Consider the following 10,783-nt stretch of genomic DNA (forward strand, 5'->3'; position numbering starts at 1 on the left):
GAGACAGAGTCTTGCTCTGTTGCCAGGCGCCAGGCTGGAGTACAGTGGCGCAATCTGGGTTCACTGCAATCTCCGCCTCCCGGGTTCAAGCAATTCTCCTGCCTCAGCCTCCCTCCCGAGTAGCTGGGACTACAGGCGCATGCCACCACGCCCAGCTGATTTTTGTATTTTTTTTTTAGTAGAGACGGGGTTTCACCATGTTGGCCAGGATGGTCTCGATCTCTTGACTTTGTGATCCGCCCACCTCAGCCTCCCAAAGTGGGGCTTGGATTTATGATGGGCCCATCCCCTGGGCTTCTCATAGGACCTCATGCCAGAGCAAACTAGCCCCAAACCATTGCCTGGCCTCTGTGACCGTACGCTGCTGGCACTGAAGCGGGCTACACAGTAGAAAAAATAAAAATAATAATAAAGTAAAAAAAGAAAAAAAATGCAAATTTCTGTGTTCATAAGTAAAACTTTATTGAAACCCAATCATGGCATTTGTTGACAAAAAGAATGAAACTGTAAAATACTTAAAGAGGTAAATTCTGAGCCAAGTACGAGTGACCACTGCCCTAGGCACAGTCTCGCTCTCTTTTTCTTTGAGACAAAGTCTCACTCTGTCACCCAGGCTGGAGCCATCTCGGCTCACTGTAACCTCCACCTCTCTGGTTCAAGAGATTCTCCTGCCTCAGCCTCTGGAGTAGCTGGGATTACAGGCGTGGGCCACCACATCCTGCTAAATTTTGTATTTTTAGTAGTGATGGGGTTTCGCCACATTGGCCAGGTTGGTCTTGAACTTCTGACCTCAGGTGATCCGCAGGGCCTGGGCCTCCCAAAGTGCTGGGATTACAGGCGTGAGCCCGTATGCTACCCTGGCTCCCACCCTGTGGAGTGTACTTTCATTTTCAACAAATCTGTGCTTTTGTTAACCTTTATTCTTTCCTTGCTTTGTCTGTGAGCTTTGTCCAATTCTTTGTTCAAGATTCCAAGAACCTGGACACCTTCAACAGCCCACAGGCAGTAGTTTGCGACTCACTGAAAATCATTTTTCAGGCCAGGGCGGTGGCTCACATCTGCCATCCAAGCACTTTTGGAGGCTGAGGCGGGTGGATCGCTTGAGGTCAGTAGTTCGAGACCAGCCTGGTTAACATGGTGAAACCCTGTCTCGACCAAAAATACAAAATTAGCTGGGCGTGGTGGCCCATGCCTGTAATCCCAGCTGCTTGGGAGGCTGAAGCACAAGAATCGCTTGAACCTGGGAGGCGGAGGTCGCGGTGAGATTGGGCCATTCCACTCCAGCCTGGGTTACAGAGTGAGACTCCATTTCAAAAAAAAAGGGGGGGGCCAGGCGCCGTGGCTCCCTCCTATAATCCCAGCACTTTGGGAGGCCGAGGCAGGCCGATCACAAGGTTAGGAGATCTATACCATCCTGGTTAACACGGTGAAAACTCTGTCTCTACTAAAAATACAAAAAATTAGCTGGGCGTAGTGGCACGTGTCTGAAGTCCCAGAGACTCGGGAGGCTGGCACAGAAGAATCGCTTGAATCTGGGAGGCGGAGATTGCAGTGAGCCGAGATCGTGCCTCTCTGTACTCCAGCCTGGGAGACAAACGGAGACCTCGTCTTAAAAAATAAATAAAGAGGCTGGGCGTGGTGGCTCACGCCCGTAATCCCAGCACTTTGGGAGGCCAAGGCAGGTGGATCAGAAGGACAGGGGATCGAGACCACCCTGGCCAACATGGTGAAACCCCGTCTTTAAAAAATAAATAAATAATAAAAGAAAAAATATTTTTTTTCCCCTCGGGAACGGTAAAATTAGGATATAATTTTTTCTGCAAGAGCATAAATTTGATTGGAAGGAGTAAAGTGCATCGTATGCCCAGAAACGTGACTAACACTTCAATTACCATCATTATTCGGAAACTGAGGTAAGAGGACCAGTTAAGGTCAGGCCCAAGGTCATCATCTGGACTGGGCTCCAATTGGGCTGGGCCATAGCAGAACTGTACCCCACCCCAAGTTCCATGAATCTTTTTTGCAGGATTAGAGTCCACCTCGGTAGTTGTCGTGGCCACAAATCGCATCGCTTCTGGTTAAGTCCAGGAGAATCTGGAATTCCGGAGGGCAACCAGGCCAGAAGGCGATGTAACTGCCTAAGATTGACCAACCCCAACGCGGGAGGCGGGACGACAGTCACTGATTTGCCAGCATGACGCCGGTCTGCGATTGGCCAGTGCCGTCCTGGGCGTGTCGGTAAACGGGGCTGCGACGGTTTCCCATAGGCTGGCACAGAAAGGGGCGAGGCAACAAGAGTACAAAGTTACCAATCGGCATGCGTGACGTAAGGCAATTCTTTTTCCGATTGGTCCGTGAAGCTCTGGAGGGCGTATACAGCTTCGTTCAGAGATCAACCTTGGGATAGAACGCCTGCCTTTTATTGGCCAGTACTCTTCGGGGCGGGCAATGTGGCGCTCTGAGGCTGCCTGCGATTGGTCTATGCGGCGCGGCGCGGGGCGGGTCTGCCTTATGCGATTGGCCGGGACTCCGAAGGGGCGGGCAATTTGGGATCGACGGTGTTTCGCCACTGGTCCGCGCAGCGGGAACGGAGCGGTACGCCGGTTCCTGGACTTCCGGAGACGATGGCTCGGGGCAGCTGGCGCCGGCTGCACCGCCTGTTGTCCGCGGGGCAGCTTCTGTTCCAGGGGCGCGCTCTGCTCGTCACCAACACGCTGGGCTGCGGCGCCCTTATGGCGGCCGGGGACGGCGTGCGCCAGTCCTGGGAGATCCGCTCCCGGCCCGGCCAGGTTTTCGACCCGCGGCGCTCCGGTGAGGACGCCACACTGCTTAGTCCTTCACCCCGGGCGACCTTTGATCCCGACACCAGACCTGCGGGCCGTGACCCCTGACCTGTGGCCTCGGTCCCCCGCAGGACCCTTGCCCTTACCGCGCCTCTCCCCGGGTCTCTGTCTTCCCGCAGCCCTGGGACTCCGTCACCTCCCAACTCCCGGGGGTCTCTGCCCGCTACCTAGGAGCCTCTGGAGCCGCGCCTGCTGGTGGGGCTTGTAGTGGAAGAATGCACGGGTGGGCTCTTCCCGTTTTCCCGGTGAGGCTGAGGCTCGGGGATGGCACTGGGCTTACCCAGGCCTTAGCCAGGGAGGGAGGGAATGGACTGGGAAATTTCCCGGCCCGACCCAGCCCGCTGACTTACACTCTTATAGCAAGCATGTTTGCGGTGGGCTGCAGCATGGGTCCCTTCCTGCACTACTGGTACTTGTCGCTGGACCGCCTATTCCCTGCGTCCGGCCTCCGAGGCTTCCCAAATGTTCTCAAGAAGGTCCTCGTGGATCAGCTGGTAGCCTCTCCCGTGCTGGGCGTCTGGTACTTCTTGGGTAAGGAGCCTCCTAAACCTCGGCTCTGCCTCTCATAGGTCGGGAGGGGTGGAGCCAGCTTTGTGTTAAGAAGGTTGCAGAGGTGCCTTTCCGATGTGCCCCGTGTTCGGGTGGCCCTGGACTAGGAGCCAGGTCCCAGTGGGGACAGGACAGACCAGGCTGATGTGAACGCTGACGAGTGTAGGAGGGACCAGAACAGTATCTGATGGGGCCGCCCTGGGCGGGAAGTTGAGAGTATTTCCCAAAAGAGGGCACACTCAGTTGAGACGTGAAGAGGGAACTGGCGGGCAGAAAGAACAGCTAATGCAAAGGCCTGATGCTTGAAGGAAGAGGAATTGAGGCTGGACTTCATGGGGTGCAACCGTCCCAGCCCTAGGCTTGGTAAAGACAGCGGTGTTCATAGAGGAGTCGCTCATTCTCTACCTCCCAGCCCGGCTTCCTGGTCTGTGATGGAGCCGTAATAAAAATGCCTCATCTTCAGGGTGTGTCTCCTTTGGGGCACGTGTTTGCATGTTTATAACCTCTCTCTCACTGGGACTGACTTGCTCTGTTTTGTCCCTACACCAGCCACTTGATTCTGTCTATCCCATCTGAAAGTCCCTGTCTCTCTGGGGTGGGGGCTCTCAGGTCCAACGCCAGCCCGCCATCGTGAGCCCATCTTGTCATCTCAGCAGTACTTCCTGGCCTCTAACATTCTCATTTCTTGGTTTCTTTCCCAGGCCTTGGCTGCCTGGAGGGCCAGACACTGGGTGAGAGCTTCCAGGAGCTGCGGGACAAGTTCTGGGAATTCTACAAGGTGGGAGCACCCGCCCCTTGCACATGTCCGGCCCCGCCCCCTCATGGCTTTGGCCCCGCCCCTCATCGTGCCCCGCCTCTCCCTGTAGGCCGACTGGTGCGTGTGGCCTGCTGCGCAGTTGGTGAACTTCCTCTTCGTGCCCCCCCAATTCCGAGTCACCTACATCAATGGCCTGACGCTGGGCTGGGACACATACCTGTCCTACTTGAAGTACCGGGTGAGTATGGTGGGCATACTAGGCACCGAGGGGACTGCTCAGGGGGATACAGGGATGGGTAGGACAGGGCTGAGGAGGGACCTGGAGGGATGAAGCAGGCTTCTCACCAGATGCCTTGTCTTGTGTGGACAGAGCCCAGTTCCCCTGACACCCCCAGGCTGTGTGGCCCTGGACACCCGAGCGGACTGAGCTGCCTGCCCCCTGGGACCAGATGCAAGACTGACTCCTGGCGGACCACACGCTTTGCCAGAAGGGGAATGGGTCTCTGCAGCAAGCTGGGGTCCCGGGCCGCGTCCCAGCATCCCTCCAGCTCCCGGGCACTGGGCTGAGCTGCCCTTTCCAAGCTCACTTCTGGGACTCAGTTTCCCCAGCTAGAACACACCTGTGAAGATGGATGATCATCCCCTAGCCCTTCTCAGCAGGAGCCTCATGTGACCTGTGACCAAGATGTCCCATCTTCAGCACGGGGCCCACCCAGCCAACCAGTCCCAAGCACCAGCCCCGCAACACTGCCGTCCAGGTGGCTCTGGGCCAAGCCGCCAATCCGGAGCTCCCTCAGGTCCTGCAACTACGGGGGCGATATGGCCCATCCCCTCAGAGCAGGCTCAGGCCTGGAGTTGGCCCCCAAAAGTTTCAGGCAGGGCCGGGAAGCCTCTGGGTCTCTTCCCTGGTCGTGAGCTGTGGACAATCCATTAAATTCTTTCTGTCATGTAATTGAAACTGCTGGCTGGGTGCAGTGGCTCACACCTGAAATCTCAGCCCTTTGGGAGGCTGAGGTGGAAGCATCGCTTAAGGCCAGGAGTTCGAGACCAGCCTGGGCAACGTAGCAAGACCCTGTCTCTATTTATATTTACAAATAAAAATAACAAAAGCAAATGCTGTGGATGACCAAAGCCAGGGTGGGCAGGGCCCGGCGCTCACAGGGACACACGTGGTCCATTCGCTTTATTGGATGTATGTAGTGTTTCATGATATCTCCTAAGGAACTGGGGGGCACATTTGACACTCATGAGGTCAGAACAGGTCTGGTGGGCAGGGGGGTCCCAGGGTGGTGAATACCCACAGCACACCCCTCACCAAAAGAAAAAACTTGGGGGAGAGGAGCCTGGCAGGCCAGACTCTGACCCCCATGGTCCGCACGGGGAACCCCCCAACAGCGGCCTCGGCCCACCGCAGCAGAGCCGAGGGGCTGGCAGGCCTGGCCACCTCCCATCGCCCGATCAGCCTGCTCTAGGGTGTCATCTGGCCCCCTCTTCACAACCGACAACTGTGGATGGGGGTGAATTTAAAAAAAAGGCGGGGGGGGGTGTCAGGAGGGGGAGGGGTGAGTTCACGAGGCCACGACACACCACAGCTGAGCGGGGAAAGGGTTATATGTACAGGACAGGCAGGGCTGGGGTCGGGCAGGGGAGCCCGGGCCCCTGCGGGACGTCTTCAATAAATAAATAGCTACAATAATAAATAAGGGTGGCGGGCTAAGTTGGGAGGGGGGGTCTTGTGCCCATGGCTGGTGGGGGCCGGGTCAGGCCTGGGGAGGTGGGGAAGATGGGGAAGAGGGGCAAGGGGGCGGGGTGGCTCTCAGCAGGCGCAGTCCTGGTGCGGCGGTACCTGCTGGTCACTGAGCTGTGGGCCCTGCTTGGCGCCTGTGACCGCAGGGTCCGCCGTGTCCAAAGACTCCGACATCTTCTCACAGATGACGTCCACCAGGCGCTCAAAGGTCTGCTTGACGTTAATGTTGTCCTTGGCGCTTGCCTCAAAGAACTCGAACCCTGTGGTCAGGGAAGGCAGGGATGAGGACCCTGGCCACGCCCCACGCCAACTCCTAGAGATGCCTCTCTGAGGAAAGGGAACACCTGGAGAGCCTTGTGCCAAGCAACTTATTGAAGGACTGGCAAGTCCTGCAGGGAAGCCACACTGAATTAGGTCGACTGCATTTCTTTTTTTTTTTTTTTTTTTTTTGCGACAGGGCCTTGCTCTGTTGCCGAGGATGGAGTATAGTGGCGTGATCATAGCTCACTGCAGTCTTGACCTCCTGGGCTCAAGTGATCCTCCACCTCATCTCCTAAAGTACTGGGATTACAGGCATGAGCTACCGCACCTGGCTTCCTGCCTTTCCTTAAAATTGTGTCTCATTGTCCTTAGGGACCTGGCAAGACATGCCCAGCCCCATGCACTGGGCCTGGAAGCCTCTGACACTCAGATCCAGCCGTGACCTCTCCCTGCTCACACACCCTCTGTGGCTCCCTGTTGCCCTCCAAAGAGTCCCAGCCTCTCAGCACATGGTTGAGGCCCTCTGTAATCAGCCACATTTTCTCCAGCTGATCCTCATGTTCCAGTCATGCGAAACTTACCAAAACGCGCAGGATCTCTCTCACCGCAAGCCTTTACCCAAGCTGTTTCTTCTGCCTAAAACACCCTTCTTCCAAGCACCAGAGTCCACTGCCCGCCTCTCCAGGAAGCCTGGCTCCCCCCATGGGCTCCTCCTGCCCAGGTCCCTCCCTGCACCCCAGAGGTCCCTCAAGGCACCCCTACCTGCCTCTCAAGCCCAGCAACACCCAACAAAGCATTGGACAGTGAGTATCAGAATAAATCTGTAACTTTCTGCACAGTGAACTCCTACACAGCCCTCAGGATCCAACTCAAACGGCCCCTGGATGAAGGCAAGTTTGCAGAACGTGTGAATGAATTACCTGGCTTAGCTGTAAGACCTTGGGTGCATACCCTCCCCTCTCTGGACCTCAGTGTCCTTTTTCTAGCCTTGTGGGTCTCTGGCCCAGCTGGGCACTCACCAAGGTGGTCAGCTAGCTGCCGGCCACGTTCTGACGACACCACCCGCTCATCCTCCATGTCACACTTGTTTCCCACCAGCAGCACCTGCGCATTGTCCCACGAGTAGGTCTTGATCTGGGTGGACCTGCAGGAGGCAGCGATGGGGACAGGTTAGGGCGTCCAGGATCCCAGCTCCACCCTGACGGGCTGGTGTGGAGCCTGTGTCCTTGTCCCAAAACCCTGAAGCTTGGCCCTCCAACCTCCCCCACATCCTTTCCCCCCATGTGCCCCTCGTTCACCCCACTCCAGCCCCCAATTGACCCATTATTGTTTGTGTGTTTGGGGTTTTTTTGAGATGGAGTCTCACTCTTGTTGCCCAAGCTGGAGTGCAATGGCACGATCTCGGCTGACTGCAACCTCTGCCTCCCAGGTTCAAGTGATTCTCCTGCCTCAGTCTCCCAGATAGCTGGGACTACAGGGGTGCATACCAGGCCTGGCTGATTTTTTTCTATCTTTAGTAGAGACGGGGTTTCATCATGCTAGCCAGGATGGTCTTGATCTCCTGACCCTGTGATCCCCCAACCTCAGCCTCGCAAAGTGCTGGGATTACAGGCGTGAGCCGCCGCACCCAGCCATGTTATGGGTTTTTTTCTTTGAGATGGAGTCTGCCTCTGATGCCCAGGATGGAGTGCAGTGGCGCAATTTCGGCTCACTGCAACCTCCACCTCCTGACTTCAAGTGGTTCTTGTGCCTCAGCCTCCCGAGTAGCTGGGATTACACGTGTACACCACCACTCCCGGCTAATTTTTTTATTTTTAGCAGAAACAGGGTTTTACCATGTTGGCCAGGCTGGTCTCGAACTCCTGACCTCAAGTGAGCCTCCCACTTTGTCCTCCGAAAGTGCTGGGATGACAGGCGTGAGCCACTGCACCAGGCCCAACAGACCCATTATTGAACACGGCAGGCTCCATCCTTCATCGTAGCCTGTATCCTGCCAGTAACACACTTTTCCTCTTTCTGTCAATACTGCCACATCCTCCAGGAAGCCTCTCTGGGAATACTGCCACCTCCTCCAGGAAGCCTTCCTGGAAGTGCCACCTTCCTGCATCTCCCAAGAACTCCTCATATGCTCTTTCCTCCCTCTGGGTGTTTATTCCAGAAAAGCTACCTGCTATTTTTTTTGGAGACAGCCTGATTCTGTTACCCAGGCTGGTCTTGAACTGCTGTACGCAAGCAATGCTCACCCACCTCAGTCTCCTGAATAGCTGAGATTACCAGCATACGCCACTACACCCAGTGAGAAAGCCTCCTTTTCTTTTCTTTCCTTTTTTTTTTTTTGTAGAGACAGGGTTTGCTATGTTGCCCAGGCTGGTCTCAAACTCCTGGGCTAAAGCAATCCACTTGCCTTGGCCTCTCAAAGTGCTGGAATTATAGGCATGAACCACCCAGCCCAGAAATCATCTTTTTTTTTTTTTTTTTTGAGACGGAGTTTCACTCATGTTACCCAGGCTGGAGTGCAATGGCGCGATCTCGGCTCACCGCAACCTCCGCCTCCTGGGTTCAGGCAATTCTCCTGCCTCAGCCTCCTGAGTAGCTGGGATTACAGGCACGCGCCACCATGCCCAGCTAATTTTTTGTAGTTTTAGTAGAGACGGGGTTTCACCATGTTGACCAGGATAGTCTCGATCTCTTGACCTCGTGATCCACCCGCCTCGGCCTCCCAAAGTGCTGGGATTACAGGCTTGAGCCACGGCGCCCGGCCTGAAATCATCTTTTTTTTGAGATGGAGTCTCACTCTGTCGTCCAGGCTGGAGTGCAGTGGTGCAATCTAGGCTCACTGCAACCTTCACCTCCTGGGTTCAAGTGATTCTCCTGCCTCAGCTTCCGAAGTAGCTAGGACTACAGGTGTGAGCCACCATGCCTGGGTAATCTTTTGTGTTTTTAGTAGAGGCAGGTTTCAGCATGTTGGCCAGGATGGTCTCGAACTCCTGAGCTCAAGATCTGTCCACCTTGGCCTCCCAAAGTGCTAGGATTACAGGCGTGAGCCACTGTGCCTGGCCCAGAAATCTTTTTAAAGAGTTTTTACTTCTGAGCAGAAAATGGCGATGTTTGCCACCTGTAACCTATGCCAGCTCTCCTTAAAGTCTCTGTCTCCACCCTACAGTTGCAGCTGTTTTTTCTCTATGTTTAGAGTTTTACTTTTCTATCTGAAACCCTTCCCTGACCCCTACATTTTATTTATTTATTTATTTATTTATTTATTATTTTTTAGAGACGGAGTCTCACTCTGTCACCCAGGTTGGAGTGCAGTGGCACAATCTCGGCTCACTGCAACCTCCGTCTCTCAGGTTCAAGCGATTCTCCTGCCTCAGCCTCCCGAGTAGCTGGGATGACAGGCACCCACCACCATGCCCGGCTATTTTTTTGTACTTTTAGTAGAGATGGGGTTTCACTACATTCACCAGGTTGGACTTGAACTCCTGACCTTGTGATCCGCCCCCCTCGGCCTCCCAAAGCGCTGGGATTACAAGCATGAGCCACCACGCCACTTTGTCTCAGAGATGATGGTCCCAGAATGAGTGTGGAAGGCCAGGAGCAATGACTCCCTCCTGTAATCCCAGCACTTTGGGAGGCTGAGGCGGGCAGAACACTTGAGCCAAGGAGTTCAAGACCAGCCTGGGCAACATAGCAAAACCCCATCTCAACTAAAAATACAAAAACTTAGCCAGGTGTGGTGGTGTGCACCTGTAGTCCCAGCTACTTGGAAGGCTGAGGCAGGAGGATTACTTGAGCCCAGGAGGCCAAGGCTGCAGTGAGCCCTGATCGTGCCACTGGACTCCAGTCTGGGTGACAGAGTAAGACTCTCTCTCAAAAAAAAAAAAAAAAAAAAAAAGTGAGCGGGGTGCACTCACCAGTCCTGCACAGCATTGAAGGATTCTTCGTTGGTGATGTCATACATGAGGATGAAGCCCATAGCGCCCCGGTAGTAGGCAGTGGTGATGGTCCGGTATCGCTCCTGCCCTGCAGTGTCCTAGAGAGGAAGAGATGAAGGTCAGAGAGGACCCACACATCAGGCCCTCGGAGAGGAAATGAGCTCTGATGTTACCCACTTCAGCCCCCTGGGAAAAGCAGGAGCTTCCTCAGGAGCACAAAGTGTCAGGAAGAGCAGGCTGGGTCACACTGCTCAGAGTACATGAGTGCTCCATCATCCCACAGAGTCATTCACCAAACAGGTCCGGTGCTGGGTGCTGTGGCTCACACCTGTAATCCCAGTACTATGGGAGGCGGAGATGGGCAGATGGCTTGAACCCAGGAGTTCCAGACCAGCCTAGGCAACAGTGAGGCCCCATCTCTACAAAAAAATATAAAAATGAATGCGGCATGGTGGCTCACAGCTGTAGTCCCAATACTCAGGAGGCTCAGATAAGACGGTGGCTTGAGCCCGGGAGGCGGAGGTTGCAGTGAGGTGAGATCACACCATTGCAGTTCAGCCTGGGCCGCAGAGTGAAACCCTGTCTCAAAAAACAAACGGGGCAGGCCGGGCGCGGTGGCTCACGCCTGTAATCCCAGCACTTTGGGAGGCCGAGGCGGGTGGATCACAAGGTCAAGAGATCGAGACCATCCTGG

At 55.1% G+C, this 10,783-nt stretch overlaps 2 protein-coding genes and 1 non-coding gene across 4 annotated transcripts in view; 2 read left to right on the plus strand and 1 right to left on the minus strand.

Annotated features, from left to right (window-relative positions):
• The first annotated feature begins 258 nt into the window (after positions 1-258).
• LOC119467344 lies at positions 259-390 on the plus strand. The gene has a single exon (XR_005195884.1). It is a non-coding gene; the product is annotated as a small nucleolar RNA SNORA42/SNORA80 family (small nucleolar RNA).
• Positions 391-2,517: 2,127 nt separating this feature from the next.
• On the plus strand, positions 2,518-5,259 carry MPV17L2 (MPV17 mitochondrial inner membrane protein like 2). Its single transcript, XM_017501285.2, has 5 exons — positions 2,518-2,811; positions 3,204-3,374; positions 4,094-4,170; positions 4,259-4,387; positions 4,520-5,259. The coding sequence occupies exons 1-5, from the start codon at positions 2,625-2,627 to the stop codon at positions 4,574-4,576; spliced, it is 621 nt and encodes a 206-aa protein (XP_017356774.1). The 5' UTR covers positions 2,518-2,624; the 3' UTR covers positions 4,577-5,259.
• Positions 5,260-5,299: 40 nt separating this feature from the next.
• Positions 5,300-10,783, minus strand: part of RAB3A (RAB3A, member RAS oncogene family) — a 9,008-nt gene continuing 3,524 nt past the window's right edge. For both annotated transcript variants that reach the window (XM_017501284.1, XM_037728777.1), the window contains exons 3-5: positions 10,069-10,187; positions 7,177-7,301; positions 5,300-6,156 (exon numbers count right to left, since the gene is read on the minus strand). In XM_017501284.1, the coding sequence (XP_017356773.1) occupies positions 5,966-6,156; positions 7,177-7,301; positions 10,069-10,187 (435 nt within the window). In that variant the 3' untranslated portion in view covers positions 5,300-5,965. The remainder of the gene's footprint in view (positions 6,157-7,176; positions 7,302-10,068; positions 10,188-10,783) is intronic.

Source organism: Cebus imitator, unplaced genomic scaffold, assembly GCF_001604975.1.
Source record: "Cebus imitator isolate Cc_AM_T3 unplaced genomic scaffold, Cebus_imitator-1.0 Scaffold280, whole genome shotgun sequence".
NCBI lineage: Eukaryota > Metazoa > Chordata > Mammalia > Primates > Cebidae > Cebus > Cebus imitator.

What these genes read in the sequence shown, in the direction of transcription:
- MPV17L2 (XM_017501285.2), top strand. Translation starts at nt 2,625, where the DNA reads ATGGCTCGGGGCAGCTGGCGCCGGCTGCACCGCCTGTTGTCCGCGGGG. An exon ending in GGGCGTCTGGTACTTCTTGG is followed by an intron (nt 3,375 to 4,093) that starts GTAAGGAGCCTC and finishes TTTCTTTCCCAG; the next exon opens with GCCTTGGCTGCCTGGAGGGC. An exon ending in TGTCCTACTTGAAGTACCGG is followed by an intron (nt 4,388 to 4,519) that starts GTGAGTATGGTG and finishes TTGTGTGGACAG; the next exon opens with AGCCCAGTTCCCCTGACACC.